This window comes from Dendrobates tinctorius, unplaced genomic scaffold, assembly GCF_039654945.1.
Source record: "Dendrobates tinctorius isolate UK_male_01 unplaced genomic scaffold, ASM3965494v1 ptg000157l, whole genome shotgun sequence".
In the NCBI taxonomy this organism is placed as follows: Eukaryota; Metazoa; Chordata; class Amphibia; order Anura; family Dendrobatidae; genus Dendrobates; species Dendrobates tinctorius.
This window is the reverse complement of record NW_027361824.1, coordinates 1,018,194-1,037,228: the sequence shown is the minus strand read 5'-3', so window position 1 is coordinate 1,037,228 and position 19,035 is coordinate 1,018,194. Positions and strand designations below refer to the sequence as shown.

General features: G+C 51.9%; 1 protein-coding gene across 2 annotated transcripts in view; it reads left to right on the top strand.

Moving 5' to 3' along the window:
* The first annotated feature begins 396 nt into the window (after positions 1-396).
* Positions 397-19,035, top strand: part of LOC141051505 (ecto-ADP-ribosyltransferase 5-like) — a 28,829-nt gene continuing 10,190 nt past the window's right edge. Inside the window, exons 1-3 of one of the 2 annotated variants that reach the window (XM_073548438.1) lie at positions 397-445; positions 817-952; positions 1,178-1,251. In XM_073548438.1, the coding sequence (XP_073404539.1) occupies positions 1,192-1,251 (60 nt within the window). In that variant the 5' untranslated portion in view covers positions 397-445; positions 817-952; positions 1,178-1,191. Of the gene's footprint in view, positions 446-770; positions 953-1,177; positions 1,252-19,035 lie in introns of those variants that run through there. The other variant, XM_073548437.1, reaches the window with a different exon arrangement.

Here is a 19,035-nt window from a genome sequence, read left to right as displayed (position 1 = left end):
TCATAGGACCTTAAGGCTATGTGCACACACTGTGGATTGGTCTGCGGATTTTTCCCTGCCGTTCATCATCTCTACAATGGAGGAGATAGGAAACCGCTGCGGAATCCGCAGAAAAGAATGACATGTCAATTCTTTCTGCGGATTGGAAACCCCAGCAAAAACCAAGTGGAAAATTCCGCACCGTCTGCACTGCGGTTTCCATTTTCCATAGGATATAATGGTACTGTACAACGCAGCTAATTCTGCTGCAAATCCGCAGGGCCAAAACCGCTGCGGACCCGCAGCAGAATCCGCAGCGTGTGCACATACCCTAATACATTTCTCGGTCCCTTTAACACTGCGTGTCCATATTTTACTCCTACGGCCAAGTAGGAGGAGTCAAGATGACCGGAGGGCCAGGAGGACAAGACTGCACCGGAGGGACATTTACTGCCGTCAGGAGGAGGTAAGAGGATGAGCCCTTCACAGATTCTCTGTTGGTTATTGGTGGCCATGACCTTTAAATCCTGAAATCTTAGAATATCACATTTGTTTTGTAAAAAAAGATGAAAATATTAAGTGTCAGGGTCTGGAGGGGACATTTCCTCTCCAGGAGGCACAAAGTCTTTTTATTGTGTAAGGTGACCTCGACGTCCTCTCCTGCCCCCATCCCTGCCGCGGCCATGACTGGGGGGATTTCTTCTTGTTGCTGATGATTGAGACTTTGCATCTTTCCTTCTTGTTTCGGTTCCTGTTATTTTGATGATTTTTATATGTAGACAAGTCCCGGATGTCACAATGTAACTCCACACTGACAAGTTGTTACTGCCTCGCCAGCTGTTCCATGAAGCTAAATTTAGTGATCGGCCGCAAGAGGGAAGTTCACTGATCGCTACCGGCAGGAATCCAGAAAATCAGTGACCAAAAGGGAGAAAGCAGAGGAGGCACCAAGCACCAGCCGCCAGGTCCAGGGGTAAGATGGGAAACTACCGGCAGAGTCTCCGTTCTGCAGACCTCCATCTTGTGTCTCTTACTGTCCACAACCCTGACCCTTATCCTACCGACTGTGGTCTCTTATTTTGTCCCCTCTAATGTCCGCTCCTATTCTTACTACATGGGACTGTCTGACCCCTTCCCACCATCGCTCTCCACCTTCCTCTGTGATATTTCTTCAGTCTCCTGATATTATATCTTGTAGGTTCCCACCCAGCAATGTCGTCTCCTCGGCCTCTCTTTTTCTGCTTCGGTTTGGCTTTCCTGGTAATTCAGCAGGTATAATAATAATAATAATAATAATAATAATAATAATAATAATAATATGAATAAGATGTTTTCCAGTATAATGTGTGCCCCAAAAGTGGAAGTAAAGATTAGTGTTCTAGGTGAGGAGTTGCCGGAGACCATAAATCTGCATCTGTGATTTAGGCGCATGATTTGCGCACTCGTGACACTGCCGTCAGATTCTCCTTTACCTGCTGCATTTCCTGCAAAGTTTATATCAACAGCAAAAAAACAATTTACCTCAGATCCATCCACAAGGCGATCGATAAAGAGATGGGAAAGAATCTGAAGCAGCAAAGAACGTTGTGATCTGCACTGCTCCCAGTACAGATCCCTGCGGTCCCCACTGCTCCCAGTACAGATCCCTGCGGTCCCCACTGCTCCCAGTACAGATCCCTGCAGTCCCCACTGCTCCCGGTACAGATCCCTGCGGTCCCCACTGCTCCCGGTACAGATCCCTGCGGTCCCCACTGCTCCCGGTACAGATCCCTGCGGTCCCCACTGCTCCCGGTACAGATTCCTGCAGTCCCCACTGCTCCCAGTACAGATTCCTGCGGTCCCCACTGCTCCCAGTACAGATCCCTGCGGTCCCCACTGCTCCCGGTACAGATCCCTGCAGTCCCCACTGCTCCCAATACAGACCCCTGCAGTCCCCACAGCTCCCAGTACAGATCCCTGCAGTCCCCACTGCTCCCAGTACAGATTCCTGCAGTCCCCACTGCTCCCAGTACAGATCCCTGCGGTCCCCACTGCTCCCGGTACAGATCCCTGCTGTCCCCACAGCTCCCGGTACAGATCCCTGCGGTCCCCACTGCTCCCGGTACAGATCCCTGTGGTCCACACTGCTCCCGGTACAGATCCCTGCAGTCCCCACAGCTCCCAGTACAGATTCCTGCAGTCCCCACTGCTCCCAGTACAGATCCCTGCGGTCCCCACTGCTCCCGGTACAGATCCCTGCGGTCCCCACTGCTCCCGGTACAGATCCCTGCAGTCCCCACAGCTCCCAGTACAGATCCCTGCAGTCCCCACAGCTCCCAGTACAGATTCCTGCGGTCCCCACTGCTCCCAGTACAGATCCCTGCGGTCCCCACTGCTCCCGGTACAGATCCCTGCTGTCCCCACAGCTCCCAGTACAGATTCCTGCTGTCCCCACAGCTCCCAGTACAGATCCCTGCGGTCCCCACTGCTCCCAGTACAGATCCCTGCGGTCTCCACTGCTCCTGGGACAGATCCCTGCGGTCCCCACTGCTCCCAGTACAGATCCCTGTGGTCCCCACTGCTCCCAGTAAAGATCCCTGGGGTCCCCACTGCTCCCAGTTCAGATCCCTGCAGTCCCCACTGCTCCCAGTTCAGATCCCTGCAGTCCCCACTGCTCCCAGTACAGATCCCTGCGGTCCCCACTGCTCCCAGTACAGATCCCTGTGGTCCCCACTGCTCCCAGTACAGATCCCTGTGGTCCCCACTGCTCCCAGTACAGATCCCTGTGGACTCCACTGCTCCCCGGACAGTTCCCTGTGGTCCCCACTGCTCCTAGTTCAGACCCCTGCGGTCCCCACTGCTTGCAGTACAGATCTTTGTGGTCCCTACTGATCCTAGTACAGATCCCTGTGGTCTCCACTGCTCCCAGTACAGATCCCTGCGGTTCCCACTGCTCCCAATACAGATCTGTCACGGTCACGCGTAGCTGGACACAGCGCCTCCAGCAGGGCGGATTTAGATGTCACGCATGACCCTGGATACACCGCCTCCAGTTGGGTGAATTTAACTAATAATACGTGCAGCTGGATACGTCACCTCCAACAGGCGAATCTAGGTAATACACATAACACGTAAATCTGCAAACCCCGCCTCCAGTAAGGCGAATTTAAACAATAAGGGAAAACCTGGGTAACAATAACAATGGTGGCCCTGCGATAGGGAATAGGGACGTGGAGACCTTCTTCACTCCTCTGAGTCAGTGTCTCTACACTCCTAGCGTACCCTAGGCCGGATTCACACCGGGCGCCGCTCAGGATACCTTTGAACCCTAGCTCGCCCTCCACCTAAACCCTCACTAGTGAAGTGAATGGTGCAGAAACTAATCCCGCCACTGCACTAAACACACATAAGGAAAAGAGACAAAACAGGGGAAAACCACTTAGCTTTGCTCTGTTGCTTACGCTCCCAGCAACAGAGCCCACCACCTGCGTGCATCTTTTCCTCCGACCGGGTCCAACACCATAGTGCAGCCTTGGAGCAAACAGAGTCCACAACCTCTGTGCAGCTGTCCAGAAAACAGAGTCCAGCATAAAAGTCCAGCTTTCCGCCAAAGAGTCCAGCATGTTGAGTCGGGCTTTCCAGCAACCGAATCTAGCATCATGAGTGCAGCTCTACACCATAGCTGCCACCAAGCAATGCAAGAACTCCTTGCTGACATCATAGCTGCAACTCCACCAAACCATGCCTGCCCTCCTCGCAGACACTATAGCTGCCACTCCAGGACTCTCACTGAGCTGCCCGGGACTCTCTTTCAGCTCCATCCTTCACCCAGGCTTGCATGTAACTGAGGACTAATCACCAACAGTGATTAACACACCTGATACTCTTTTATAGAGCAATCACACCTGTTATATAATCACATGCACAAACTAAGGTAACCAGAGTGCAATGACCCTAATGGCCACCAGGGGGGAAACTACCTGAAATCACCACAGTGCAATGACCCTAATGACCACCGGGGGCAAAACCACCTTTGGCACACAGCCAAGGGGAAAAAAAAGGTTACTTTGTGCATTTAATCTGTCAGATCTGACCTGGATCATGACAAGATCCTTCCAGTCCTTACTGCTTCCAGTACAGATCCCTGCGGTCCCCACTGCTCCCAATACAGATCCCTGCGGTCCCCACTGCTCCTAGTACAGATCCCTGCAGTCCTCTCTGCTCTCAGCAAAGATCCCTGCGGCCCCCACTGTTTCCAGTACAGATCCTTGTGGTCCCCACTGCTCCCAGTACAGATCCCTGCGGTCCCCACTGCTCCCATTGGAGATCCCTGTGGTCCCCACTGCTCCCAGTACAGATGCCTGCAGTCCCCATTGCCCCTAGTACAGATCTTATCCTTCTCTATTTTGGTTTATTCCCCTACCTCCACACCCCGGTGCATTCCTCTGCTATATGTCAGCGAATATTTTGTATGCCTGGAGTTTTCTGTTAACACTTGTTTGTGTTGCCTTGTTTGTCTGGTTGGTGTACTTTGGTTCACAGTAGCGTCCCTCTTCCCTGGGTGGGGGAAGAAAACAGACGGAGGGCTAATTCAGGAGATAAGGCAAGGGTGGACACCCCAGCATCTTCACCTTCGGAAGTATCCAGGGGAGTAGGGTGAGCTACGGCTCCCCCTAGTTTTAGGGACAAGGAAGGGGCCCCTTTTGCCGGGTCACCCAACAGCTGTGTCGTGACATTTGCTCTGTCCATAACTCTCTTTTTCTGATCCATTATGGATCCAATCACTTCTCTGACAGGGCAACTGCGGCACCTCAGTCTGGAGGTGGTGGATTAACACATGGTGGTTTTGCAGCACCCTGATACATCTGGTGTGGGACTCCCATCTCCCCCAGCAAACCATAGTGGAGCCCAAGGTCACGTTGCCTGAGGGGGTCCTGACAAGTTTGCTTTGATTCGGGAGCCCTGTGTACTGTACTTCAGGTTATGTCCGGTTTCCTCAGGTACAGAGGAGCAACGTATGGGGATAGTAATCTCGCTCCTCCAGGGGGACGCCTAAGCGTGCTCATTTTCTCTCCCACATGACTCTCAGTGGTTCAGATGGTGGAGGGATTTTTTTCTGGAACTGGGCCTTATATATGATGACCCCGATCGTGTCTCCATAGCTGAGTCCACACTTAAGCAAGGAGACCGGCCGGTGGAGGAATATTGCTCTGAGTTCCGGAGGTCACAGGCACCAAGTGGAATGAACCCGCACTCTGTAGTCTGTTCTCTGAGGGGCTTACAGTAAGGGTGAAGAATGCTTTAGCCCTGTATGAGACTCCTGACTCCCTTGAGGCGGCCATGTCTCTGGTGATCTGGGTTGATCGCCGTCTTCTCCAGAGACATAGGGTGACACCTCTGTGTGCGGGAGGTGAGCACTGAGCCTACAGAGGAACCCATGCAGGTGGGTGCGGTACCTCACTCTGGTAAACCACCTTTTGTTTGGCGTAAGGGGCGAGTGTGTTTCAATTGTGGTAAAAAGGGCCATTTTGTGGGAACATGTCCCTCCCGATCACATAGTAAACAACTGCCAGGAAAACTAGGTGGCCCGAGTTGCGGGGAGGTTAGCAACCCAGGTGTCCTCATCACCTCCGTGGGTAGGATACAATTTTTCTTTCCAGCTGTAATCCACCTTGGTGGGTTTCAGGTGGACGTGCCTGCATTTCTGGACAGTGGGGTGGGGTTTAATTTGATTGACGCTAGGTTCATCCAGGTCCAAGGCCTAATCCCACATACTCTGTCCAGACCCATAATCACTAGAGTTGAGCGAAACGGGTTGGTCAGATTCAAAAGTCGCCGACTTTCGCCAAAGTCGGGTTTCATGAAACGAAACCCGACCACAGTGTGAAGTTGGCCATGCAGTCGGCGACCCAAGCGTCAAAGTCGGGTTTCGCCGAATGCTTGCACGTGACTTTTTTCAGCCAATGGGAGAAGCGTAGCTTGAGTGGGAGAGGGAGTGGGAGAGGGAGAAGAGAAGGGGAGAGATTTCGCCGCCTCTAGGGTTAAAATTCATGCCAGGTGTGTTTATGTGGCGCCCCTGAGGCTCAGTCGCCACAAAGGTACTGCACCTTCTCCTAAGGTGTATTGCCCCACCATCCTGGTAAGTTGGGAACTCCTTTCCGCACTCCAACACCTGCATCCCACACACAGGATAGTTCAGCACTGATCACACTGCGGCTCATGCTTAGAGGGTAGCAGAGCACCTTTCGTGGTCCCTTGCTTCATAACACGAGATGTGCTGGGAGGTGGGTGGAGTTGAGATCCATACAAAAGAGTGGGAAGGTTTAGAATTGGAGTTCAGTTCAGTTGAGTTGAGTTGAGTTCAGTTCAATTGGGTTGAGTTGAGTTCAGGTCAGTCTGGGGTGAGTCCCAGAGGAGTGAGAAGGACAGTCAGTCAGGAGAGTCTGAGGGGGGGTTCGAGGAGAGAAGGAGTACTGCAGCTGCCTCAGTGATCTGAGCCAGCTGGCACGGGAAAGAGAAAACAAGGAGAAAGACGTAGAACTGCAACCTAAGCTTCCATAGAGAGAAAGACAAGTACGGAACGAAGGAGTAGGAGAACAGAGAGGAGTTGTGGGTTGGAAGAGGAACCCTGCCTATAGATTCTCAGCGCAAGGCCGGGGCCCGGTCCCCGAGGTTGTATGGACACTTATGGTTCTGCAGCAGACACCGGTGGAGTAGTTGGCTGGAAATGCACTACTCCCATCTAAGACTTGGGACACAACAGCAACACGGATAGAGAGCCAGGATCCAGGCGGTCCCTGATCAGGCTACAGCTGTCTGTCATACAAGTAGAGTTGTTAGGAACATCTGACAGGAGGACTTCAGAGAACCACGGTGCTGGAGCTCTTCACATTAAAAGGCGCAATAGAGGAGTCGTTCAGGAAAGGCACATGTTAGCGGAGTGTTGGAGAGGAGAATCCTGACTTGCCCGGGATGTTGAATCATAGAATCATAGAATCGTAGAGTTGGAAGGGACCTCCTGGGCCATCTGGTCCAACCCCCTGCTCAAAGCAAGATTCGCTAAATCATCCCAGTCAGATGTCTGTCCAGCCTCTGAAGACTTCCATTGAAGGAGAACTCACCACTTCTCGTGGCAGCTTGTTCCACTCATTGATCACTCTAACTGTTGAATGAGTCTTTACCCCGGAGGACACGGCACGGAGGCAGGCACCAGTGTGTACCACAAACTGTGAGTAAAGCTTTGGAACTAAAAGCCCTGGTGTCTTCTATTCAATTGTGCGTCAACACCGCCAGCACTGCTACATCTGGGAACCCACGCTCCTCATACCGGCTGCGCCTATACACTGCCCTGGGGTTACAGCTTCACCTGTGAGGAGCTACACCATCTAAGCTGCAACACACCACCAGCCCCAGAGGATCTGCATGCAGTATTGGCTAACACCTCACTTGCCAAACACCACAGGTGGCGTCACAAACTTTCCATGTAAACCACATTGCAAACATCATCCGCCATTGACTTGGGCGCCCATGGCCACGGACCGGGTCACCACTGCTGTGACACATCCCCCTGACACCGGCCCGATACCGAGTACCCCACAGCCCTGGGAGGGCGACCCAACTTGGCGTCACGAACAGGATGACGAGACCCGATGCCATCGGGTTCTGTGTGCCTGAGATTTATTGGACTTTGAACTTTTGAAAATGTGCAGAAGACCTGATTTGATAGACTGTAAAATGAACATTAGAAATGGTCGCTGGCGCGGAGAAGAAGGGCGTGAAGAGATGGGAGATCCTAGGAAAAGACCCCGGAGAGTATTGGGCCTTCCCTGCCTGAATTACTATGTGACAGCGACATGGCCCACCCCCCGAGGGGTTCGTATACTGGCTTGGTATGGAGGCGCTGGTTGAAGACACCGCCCCCAGAAGGTGGGGCAGAAGAAGCCAGTGGCGGGAAAGGGGCCGAGGCAGGAAGAAGAACGCCAGAACGCCATTTTGGAGAGTAAGGGAAGGAGGCCTGCGGAGCGCGGGGGAAACGGATCTCCCTGGCGCCATGGCTGATGGCTCCAACCCGAGTTCCAGATGAACCGCCAGCAACTAGAAGACGAAATTGCTGAACTGACAACCCGTCTGCAGCTGAGATGGCAGCAGGCCCAGAAGGGGCCTATGCCTGCAGTACCCGCTCCACCGGTACCTGCTGCCGCTGCACCGGATCTTTTCCTGGCTGACCTTGCGGAGCTTGGAGCCGCTGCCATGCCATCGGCAGCGTATACTGTCCCCTCTTTGCCGCTAATATCGGATGAGTTGTATACAGCCCAGGGAGCTGAAGCGGAGGAAGAGAAGCTCCCGCCCGGACCTGGCACGGCTGGGCAGGTCCCGCCAGCGACCCCCGTGGACCCGGAGATGCTAATGGCTCCACCGCCATCCCCGGTGTCTCACCGAGCACCACCCATTGCCATCACGCCTGCACCGGAGCAAAGACCGTACCGCCGGGAACTCCCTGGTATATACCCCGGCCTTCCTAATGGGTTGATGGGGAGGAGGAGGAGGACCCTGCTGCTAGGGGAACGGTTGGAGCCGGCATGCCCGATCTGACATCTACAGGCCAGAGGGGGGTCTGGATCGTTTTGGGACGGTGATCTCAGGATTCCTTCACTGCCAAGTCCCCAGGTAGTTGCCTGTCAGAGCCGACAAGCTGCAGAGGCCCTAGGAGCTAGACCTCGTACCAGAGCAACGGAATCACCTATCGAGGAAGAGCAGTTGATGGGCATTGAGATACATCATGGGTTCCATTTGCCATAGCTTCAAGGTCCTTTGGTGAGAAACCAGAATCAGGATGAAGACAGTTCCAGTGTGGTTTCCAGAACCCCAGGAGGGGACCACAATTAGAAAACTTTCAAATCTCATTACCCAGGAGAGTTTGTTTGCACCAGTTGTGTCTTTTTCTATTTTTCTATTTTTCATCATGTTTTTGTTTTTCTGGTAGCACTTTTGTTGCCCTGTTGATTGGCAGCATTCTTCAATCTTGAACTGAGGAGATCATGGACGCTGAATGATCCAAAACTTTCTTGTAAATAGTTTGCACCTCTTTAGGTGCCCTTTCTTGGTTTTACATAAGAGACACTTTGCGAAGATAATGTTTTTGCATGGACACTTTTCGAAGATGATGTCTACCTCAAAGGACACTGCAAGAGATCCCGGCTGGGAGTGGTGTCCAGCACTTACAAGAATAACTGTTGAATGTTTTCCTGTAAAGTACTTGATAATGTGTTTTATAAGATTATTAGTAACTGAGAAATTTTTTTTATAGAAGAATTAGGATGTGAATAAAGAATTGAAAGTAGACAGGTGATGGACAGGTATTTGCGGTCAGCGTCTTGCGTCTAGAGAAAGAAAAGAAAAATACTAAGGAAAATGTGTTACAGAGAATAGCACTTTGAATTGAGAATTACACTTAGAATTAAAATTTTTAGATAGAATTGTTTGTAACGTTCAAGATGAGTACCTCCTATACTAGGAAGATTAGTATAAGAAAAGTTTGTTATGCATTGTAAAATTTTGTATGTTTCTTTGCTGTCTACTTTGTTATCTTGCAGCCCGCGGACGTGCTGTGTTTAACGGGGGGGTATGTGGCGCCCCTGAGGCTCATTCGCCACAGAGGTACTGCACCTTCTCCTAAGGTGTAGTGCCCCACCATCCTGGTAAGTTGGGAACTCCTTTCCGCACTCCAACACCTGCATCCCACACACAGGATAGTTCAGCATTGATCACACTGCGGCTAATGCTTAGAGGGTAGCAGAGCACCTTTCGTGGTCCCTTGCTTCGTAACACGAGATGTGCTGGGAGGTGGGTGGAGTTGAGATCCATATAAAAGAGTGGGAAGGTTTAGAATTGGAGTTCAGGTCAGTTGAGTTGAGTTGAGTTCAGTTGGGTTGAGTTGAGTTCAGGTCAGTCTGGGGTGAGTCCCAGAGGAGTGAGAAGGACAGTCAGTCAGGACAGTCTGAGGACGGGTCCGAGGAGAGAAGGAGTGCTGCAGCTGCCTCAGTGATCTGAGCCAGCTGGCACGGGAAAGAGAAGAGAAGGAGAAAGACGTAGAACTGCAACCTAAGCTTCCATAGAGAGAAAGACAAGTATGGAACGAAGGAGTAGGAGAACAGAGAGGAGTTGTGGGTTGGAAGAGGAACCCTGCCTATAGGTTCTCAGCGCAAGGCCGGGGCCCGGTCCCCGAGGTTGTATGGACACTTATGGTTCTGCAGCAGACACCGGTGGAGTAGTTGGCTGTAAATGCACTACTCCCATCTAAGACTTGAGACACAACAGCAACACGGATAGAGAGCCGGGATCCAGGAGGTCCCTGATCAGGCTACAGCTGTCTGTCATACAAGTAGAGTTGTTAGGAACATCTGACAGGAGGACTTCAGAGTACCACGGTGCTGGATCTCTTCACACTAAAAGGCGCAATAGAGGAGTCGTTCAGGAAAGGCACATGTTGGCGGAGTGTTGGAGAAGAGAATCCTGACTTGCCCGGGACGTTGATTGAGTCTTTTGTTCCCCGGAGGACACAGCACGGAGGCAGGCACCAGTGTGTACCACAAACTGTGAGTAAAGCTTTGGAACTACAAGCCCTGGTGTCTTCTATTCAATTGTGCGTCAACACCGCCAGCACTGCTACATCTGCTCCTCATACCGCCTGCGCCTATACACTGCCGTGGGGTTACAGCTTCACCTGTGGGGAGCTACACCATCTAAGCTGCAGCACACCATCAACCCCAGAGGATCTGCATGCAGCGTTGGCTATCACCTCACTTGCCAAACACCACAGGTGGCGTCACGAACTTTCCATATAAACCACATTACAAACATCATCCGCCATTGACTTGGGCGCCCAGGGCCACGGACCGGGTCACCGCTGCTGTGACACATCCCCCTGACACCGGCCCGGTACCGAGTACCCCACAGCCATGGGAGGGCGACCCATTTACAGTCCTCCACTCACTGCCGACTTTTCTCCCCATTGACTTGCATTGGGTTTCGTGTTTCACGACTTTTCTCGACTTTTCCCTATAGTCGGCCGATTTCGTTCGGCTCGACTTTTGAGAAAGTCGGGTTTCATGAAACCCGACTCGACCCTAAAAAAGGCAAAGTCGCTCATCTCTAATAATCACCATTGACTCCGCCCCCTTGTGACAGGGGCATTTTACTCAAGTCGTCCTAGACTTGCGGCTTCAGGTGGGGGCCATGCACACAGAGGTGCTGGACTGATAGGTGCTAGAGGGTCTGTCCTCACCTGTGGTACTGGGACTTCCTTGGCTCGCTCTGCACAATTCTGTGGTAGACTGGCAGACTCAGGAAGTAGTAAAATGGAGTGGGTATTGTCATGGACACTGCTTGGGTACTTGGTTGGCTGGGGTGGATACCCAGTCTGTGCCCTGCTACCTGTCAGAGTTTGGAGATATACTCTCGGAACAGGGGTGCCAAGAACTCCCTCCCCATCGTCCTAATGATTGTGCCATTAATCTCATTCCTGGTGCCAAGCTGCCCAAGAGCAGACTCTACAATATCTCTGGTCCAGAGAGAGAGGCCATGAAGGACTACATTGCAGAAAGCCTGGCTATGGGACATATCAGACCATCCTTATTTTGTAAAGAAAAAAGATGGGGGTAACGCCCTTACCTGGATTTCCGGAAACTCAATATAATCACTGTCTGTGATTATTATCCGCTCCCTCTCATTCCAAACCTTTTTAATCAAATTGTAGGAGCAAAATGGTTTTCTAAGATGGACCTAAGGGGGGCATATATTCTCGTCCGCATTAAGGAGGAGAATGAGTGGAAAACAGTGTTCAATACGCCTGAGGGACACTATGAGAATCTGGTGATGCCTTTTGAGTTGACTAACACTTTATCAATGACATCTTTGGTCACCTGGTAGGCAGATTCATGGTTATCTATATGGATGACATATTAATTTATTCACCTGACCTTGAGTCACACCAGGTACATGTCAGGCAGATCTTACATATACTCTGAGACAATAAATTATATGTGAAACCCGAGACGTGTATGTTCTCGGTTGAGGAGATCCCTTTCCTTGGATATGTGTTGTCTTCCACCGGTTTTCGCATGTGTAGGGAAGGTGACTTGACGGACAGACTTGACTGGAAGTAGGAGGGGACGATTTGTGCACTACAGACGGGGATTGGCAAGGCAGAGAACGGTGAAGAGCTCGACCAGGGGACTGACAGGAGAAGACAGTCAGGGGAGTGGCCCTGACACGTCGTACCGCAGGACAGACGAGGCCCCGGGGGTACCAATTGAATGACGACCTCGCGCAGGTGAAGCGCTGGCGGTAGATTGGTCTAGGACAGCCCCAGCGAAAGATCCGCGAGGGACGTCATCACGACTAAAGGAAAGGTGAAAGGTACCCGGGCCTGGAAACGGAGAGCTGTAAAGGAACTGCGGTGCATGGCTAAGGTCGTCAGGAGGACGGCCAATAAACCTGAATCTGTTACAACTGAATTCTGCCTCTGTCTCGTCTTTGCAATGTCCGGTCATGGTAAGCAGTGGACCACCCCCCAAAGCGGCCCCCTACCACATTTGATGTAGTCGGCAGGATCGCCGCCGCTAATATGACATCTTCCGCAGCAGGCCTGCGCCTGGAGAACCCAAAAGGACTTGAGCTGCCCTCCTGTGGATTACAACTTTGCTCACCTGTGGATTACAAATTTACCCACCTGTGGATTACAAATTTTAGACTCGGTTCCGGATCCTGGGCTGTCATCGGGAGATCCGGGGCGGTACTGGAAGTCGGACAACATGGCCATGGTACTTCAACGCCGGGAAGAGGCCCGGGCGTGTGTAGGTGCTCTGGACGGACTGGGACCGTCTCCAATTTACCCCTGGGGGAGCGGTGTATGTCTGGAGACCGCCACCCCCTCACACTGGACCCGGGAAGATGGGTGGAAAAGCCGACCATCGCCCCACCCAGGAGCGGGAGTGGCACAGGTGGGAAGGCTGGCTGCGGCTGCTTGGCGCCATTCGACTGCTGTACACCGGACGGGATGCGATGCTGCAGCTGCCGTGGCCTCGGACGCCTGGAATGGCGGTGTTGTCAAGAGGTCGAGTCTCACTGGGAGACCTGCTTTCTGGAGCCATTGACAGCCCCCCGGACATCGAGCGGAGAGGAGGAGCGATGATGGGCCCTGCGGGAGCAGTCGCTGAAGACATCGTCTGGGAGCCTCTCCGCGGGACCCATGAGCCTGGAGGCTAGCCCTGCAGGACGGCGGGGTGAAGACCGGAGGTTGCGGGAGGAGTCGTGGGGTGGCCTGTCGGAGGCCGCGGCGCCGGGGAATGTGAGAGGTCCCCCGGCTCAGCTGGCGGCTCCGTGACCGGCCCCCTCCACCCGGCCTCCTGCGTTCCTGTGGGCCCGGCTGCGGAGGGCTCTGCGGCCTCCACCGGGCCGAGCGGCGTCTGTTCACATCCCTGAACCACCCCACCCGGCGGCGCCACGTCCGGTGTCGCCGGTGTGGAACCCACCTCTGGCCGTCCCTGCTACATTCCATCTAGCAGCGGTGGCCTGTTCACCGCAGCCTGCCGCCACTCCGGTCCCATCTGCGACTCCAGTTGCGGCCTGCTCCGTGGCCGCATCTACGTCACCCCCGGAGTCGGCTGGGGCCTGCTTGTGGGGCTCTGCGGCCTATCCGCCAAGACCCGCGGCTGCCACTGCCCGCCACCCGGCCCCAGCGGCTCCTGGGCTGCCGGAATCTGCGGCCGCCTCTGCCCCGCTCTCAATCCCGGCCGAGTCCTGCCCACCGGACTCTGAGTCCTACACCGGACCCTCCGTCTGGGTCGCGGAGGTCATACAGAAGAAAAAGGCCAGGGAGCGGGAGGTCTGGAACCTGCTCCATGAGAGAGGGGAGTCTGGCATGGCGGCTTCACGATCTACGGCTTGTGTACACCAACCTGGAGACAGGATACGGGTTCATTCGGGACCTCGCAACCGGCCAGAAGGTATACATCAATGTGACTTCCATCAGTCACGGCCGGGCTTTGCGGGAGGGGGACTTGGTGTCGTACTACAAAGAGTACTGTCCCTGCGGCTACTACACGGTGGCCGTAATCGCTGAACCCGAAGGCCACGAGCCCCCGTAAAAAGGACCCCTAGAGACACTCCCTGCATCCCGGGAGCTCCACGGCTGTGGAGCCCCCTTACTACTGATGAGACATCGGCTGTCAGGAGATGGCCCGGAATGTCGGGATTCTGCTGCACCGTTGTGCAGGCCACGAGGACAGTTTTTCGCCCAGGTTAAGAAGAATGTCTTTTTTTACTGTTTGACCTTTTCTCCTGACATAGCGGAGATGTGGGGGAGGAAGTACTAATGCTGAAGGAAGGGGGAGTAGTTATATTCTGTTTCAAAGATGTTATGAGAAAATGTTATGTTGAAAGAAAAGAAAAACGAAAACACAAAAAAAAAAGGGGGGGGTTACTCCTATTGTTATTAAAGTAGTGGTAATTTTATATACGGTATGTTAAAAGTTGATTTAATGAATAGTGTGTGCAACCAAAAAAAATGTGTGTGTAACAGGTCCCGGGTACGAGGTACTGTAGATGTAACGAAGACACCGACCATGACTCTTTTAAGTGAAGGACGAAGAGAGGAGAGATATCGAACCAGACAGTGGTCCATCAGTCTGGTCCCCGACACCACGGACACCCCAAAGGACGGGCGGGCGCCAATGAAGACCCGGTAGGTAAAAGGCTGTGGTCATGGCGTTCCGGACAGCTGAAGGTAGTAGAAGGGGAGAGCAGTGGGAGGTACACGCCATAGAGTAGTCCGGGTGGACCTTACCAACCTGAAAGAAGTTGTCACGTGGCGTGCGCGCCGGCGGGTAACAGTAGGCTGCTCGGAGCATGGTGCTCCCGGTTTGGTTTGGCCCCCGTGGGCAGCGGGATGGCCCAACGACCGGTCCGACAATAGACTGTGGACAAGCTTTAGGATGACGTAGGTAGGGAGTACGATTGTCAGGACAACAATGGACAAAGGAAGGGGGAGTGTGGGGAAGGTGACTTGACGGACAGACTTGACTGGAAGTAGGAGGGGGATGATTTGTGCACTACAGATGGGGATTGGCAATGACAGAAAGGTAACAGCAGGGAAAGACAGAAAAGGGAGTGCAGTACCGAAATTCGACCACAAGATTGCAGGGGGAGTGTAGTTCAGAACTTAACATCAGCTTACGGCTATAGAAACTGCTTAGTAATGGGGGGCGGGGAGATAGGAACCCAGGAGGGGAATTCCCAGTGAGAGAGGAGATAAATAGGACTGGTTGGGGTTCCAGAGAGGTCAGTCCCCGGAGGTGCTCAGCAGAGGAAGACTCAGGACAGAAGACAGAGAACGGTGAAGAACTCGACAAGGGGACTGACAGGAGAAGACAGTCAGGGGGTGGCCCTGACACGACGTACCGCAGGACAGACGAGGCCCCGGGGGTACCGATTGGACGACGACCTCGGGCAGGTGAAGCGCTGGCGATAGATTGGTCTAGGACAGCCCCAGCGAAAGATCCGCGAGGGACGTCATCACGACTAAAGGAAAGGTGAAAGGTACCCGGGCCTGGAAACGGAGAGCTGTAAAGGAACTGCGGTGCATGGCTAAGGTCGTCAGGAGGACGGCCAATAAACCCGAATCTGTTACAACTGAATTCTGCCTCCGTCTCGTCTTTGCAACGTCCGGTCGTGGTAAGCAGTGGACCACCCCCCAATTCGGCGCCCTACCACACATGCATCCGGCAAAAGTCCGAGCGGTACAGGATTGGGATTTTCCTGAGGATTTGAAGGCGTTACAAAGGTTTTTAGGTTTTGCCAACTACTACCGTAAATTCGTAAGAAACATTTTGGTAGTAGCCAAACCTCTTATGGATATGACAAGGAAGGGGACGGACTTCTCCAAATGGTCCAGTCCCACCAGGGAGGCATTTGATACGTTGAAGAGGTGTTTTTCTTGTGTGCCTATCCTTATACAGCCTGGCGTCTCTCAGCCTTTTATCGTTGAGGCTGATGCGTCTGAGGTGGAAGAGGGGGATGTATTGTCTCCGGGTGCATCGCCTGATAAATGGCAACCATGTGCTTATTTTTCTAAAAAAAACTGTCACCTGTTGACAAAAATTATAATATTGGTAACGGGGAACTCTTAGCAATCAAATGGGCTCTTGAAGAGTGGCGCCATTTTTTGGAGGGAGCGGTTCACTCAGTGATGGTAATCACGGATCATAAGAATCAGGTATATTTGGAATCGGCGAAGCATCTAAAACGTCTAACACCTCGACAGGCAAAGTGGGCATTGTTCTTTACCAGGTGTAACTTTTTGTCACATATAGGCTAGGGATCAAGAACATTAAGGCAGATGCTTTCCTGGAGGAGGAGATAAGTATGAACTGGTACCTATTCTTCAAAAAGGGGTGGTTATGGTGTCTATAGAGTCTGATCTGGAAAGAGAGGTTGCTGACGCTCAGAGGAACGCTCTTGCTGCCTGACTACTCGGTAAACTGTTTCTTCCTGTTAATCTCCATCTTAGAGTCTTTAGCGAACATCACGATTCAATGTTAGCCGGACACACTGGTAATAAAGCCACCGTTGATCTGCTTACTAGACATTTTTGGTGGCCAGATGCTCATTAGGATGTCCAGGAGTATGTAGCCACCTGCCCGTTGGGGGCTCTCCAACCGTTGTAGATTCCCAGTAGACCCTGGACTCACTTGTCGGTCGATTTTATCAAGGATCTTCCTGTGTCGAAAAGGAATACTGTAATACTGGTGGTAGATAGATTCATAAAAATGTCTCATTTTATCGCTTTACCAGCTGTACCAAATGCCAAATCCTTGGCGCAAGTTTTCGTCAGAGAAATAATTAGATTGCATGGGGTCCCGACCGATATTGTTTCTGATCGGGGGGGTGCAGTTTGTCTCCAAGTTTTGGAGGGCGTTTTGCATCCATTTGGGGTTCCACTTGTCATTTTCTTCAGCTTTTCACCCGCAGTCTAATAAGGAGACTGAATGGGTTAACTAGAATCTAGAGACGTTTATAACGGTGTTTTGTATGTGAAAATCAGGTGCACTGGGTTACCTATTTATTTTTAGCTGAATTTACTGTAAAAATTGTTGTCAGGAATTGACCAATAAGTGCCCGTTTTTCGGGGCATATGGGTTCCATCCTCACTTTAGTTCTTTTAATAGTAATTGCTGTTCTGGATTACCAGAAGAAGAACGGTTTTCATCTTCTATTACTACCATATGGCAGGGTGTTAACGAATAATTTGAGGAAGATGGGATCCAAATATAAGAGTGTGGTTGATCGGAGATGTTTGGTGGGTCCGGACCTGCTGGTTGGTGACTTGATGTGGATGTCCTCTAGGAGCATTAAGCTGAAGGTTTCGTCTTGGAAACTGGGTCCCAGGTATGTAGGTCCTTATAAAATTGCAGCCATCGTCAATCCTATAGCTTTTCGCCTTGTTTTACCGTCTGCCTTTAGGATCCATAATGTATTTCATCGATCTCTCCTCAAAAAATAAGATGCATCTTCAGTACCATCACCTCTACCACCATCTCCTGTCATTGTTGATGGAGTTTCAGATTGTGAAGATCTTGGGTTCTTCTGTTGTTCGTCGGTCGCTTTAGTATCTGGTACATTGGAGGGGGTACGGCCCTGAGGAGAGGATGTGGGTACCAGCATCTGATCTTCATGTGGCCAGACTAGTCCGGGCTTTTCATGTGGCACACCCCGATAGTCCTGGCCCTGAGGTTCTAGAAATCCCTCGTAGAAGAGGGGTACTGTCACTGGGTTACTGCGACAGTGTGGAGCCAGAAGACCGCAGTGTATGATTTCTCCTACTCCGGCACTTCTCCTTCATTTTAAATGTGTTTATTTCTTCTGGCAGAACAGGGGTTAATTGGCCATGTTGTAAATCCCTGTGCCCACAGCTGAGCTCAGTTAGGCTAGGTTCATATTAGCGTACTGGGGCTCTGCGGAGGGCTGCATACTTCCTCCCTGAAGCAACGCCCACTTCTGCACTTCTTCCGTTTAGGTCAGCCTACTTCTGCATGCGTCCTGCATACCTATCTTTAACATTGGGTACTCAGGACATGCGGATGTATGCAGATGACTGCGGATTCGTTGTTTTGACGCGCCCGCCGACCCCACGGGAACGCAACAAGTTGTGTTTTACGCAGACTGTGGGCGCTTCCAAATGATGCATCCGCATACAAGTCCATTCATGGGATTTTACCAGCAGCGCAAGAAAAATGCTCATCTCCATACAACCATGTGAGAGATAGGAGAAGATGGATGTTGACATCAAAAGACAACACATGACATCACAGGACGAGTGAGCATCCCCATATGGCCACACACTATAGAAAAGCTGATCAGTAAAGAGAGTAGGTCAGAGATCACAGATGGGCAGAAATAGGAAATGTGGATATTAAATTATAATTAGAGCTCAGTCATAGAGACTGGGAGAGACAGAAAGAGAGCGAGAGATGATGCAAATAATATTATTAATTATAGCGCCATTTATTCCATGGCGCTTTACATGTGAGGAGGGGTATACATAATACATACAAGTACAGTAATCATTAAACAATACAAGTCACGACTGGTACAGAATGAGAGAGGACCCAGCCCGTGAGGGCTCACAATCTACAGGGGATGGGTGAGGATACAGTAGGCGAGGGTAGAGCTGGTCATGCAGTGGTTTGGTGGATCGGTGGTTACTGCAGGTTGTAGGCTTGTCGGAAGAGGTAGGTCTTCAGGTTCTTTTTGAAGGTTTCCATGGTAGGCGAGAGTCTGATATGTTGTGGTAGAGAGTTCCAGAGTAGGGGGGATGCGCAGGAGAAATCTTGTATGTGATTGTGGTATGAGGGTTAGAGTAGAGAAGGAGATCTTGTGAGGATCGGAGGTTGCAAGTAAGTATCGGGAGACGAGGTTACATATTTATGGAGGACATAGGTTGTGGATGGCCTTGTTTGTCATGGTTATGGTTTTGAACTGGAGTCTTTGGGCAATGGGGAGCCAGTGCAGGGATTGACA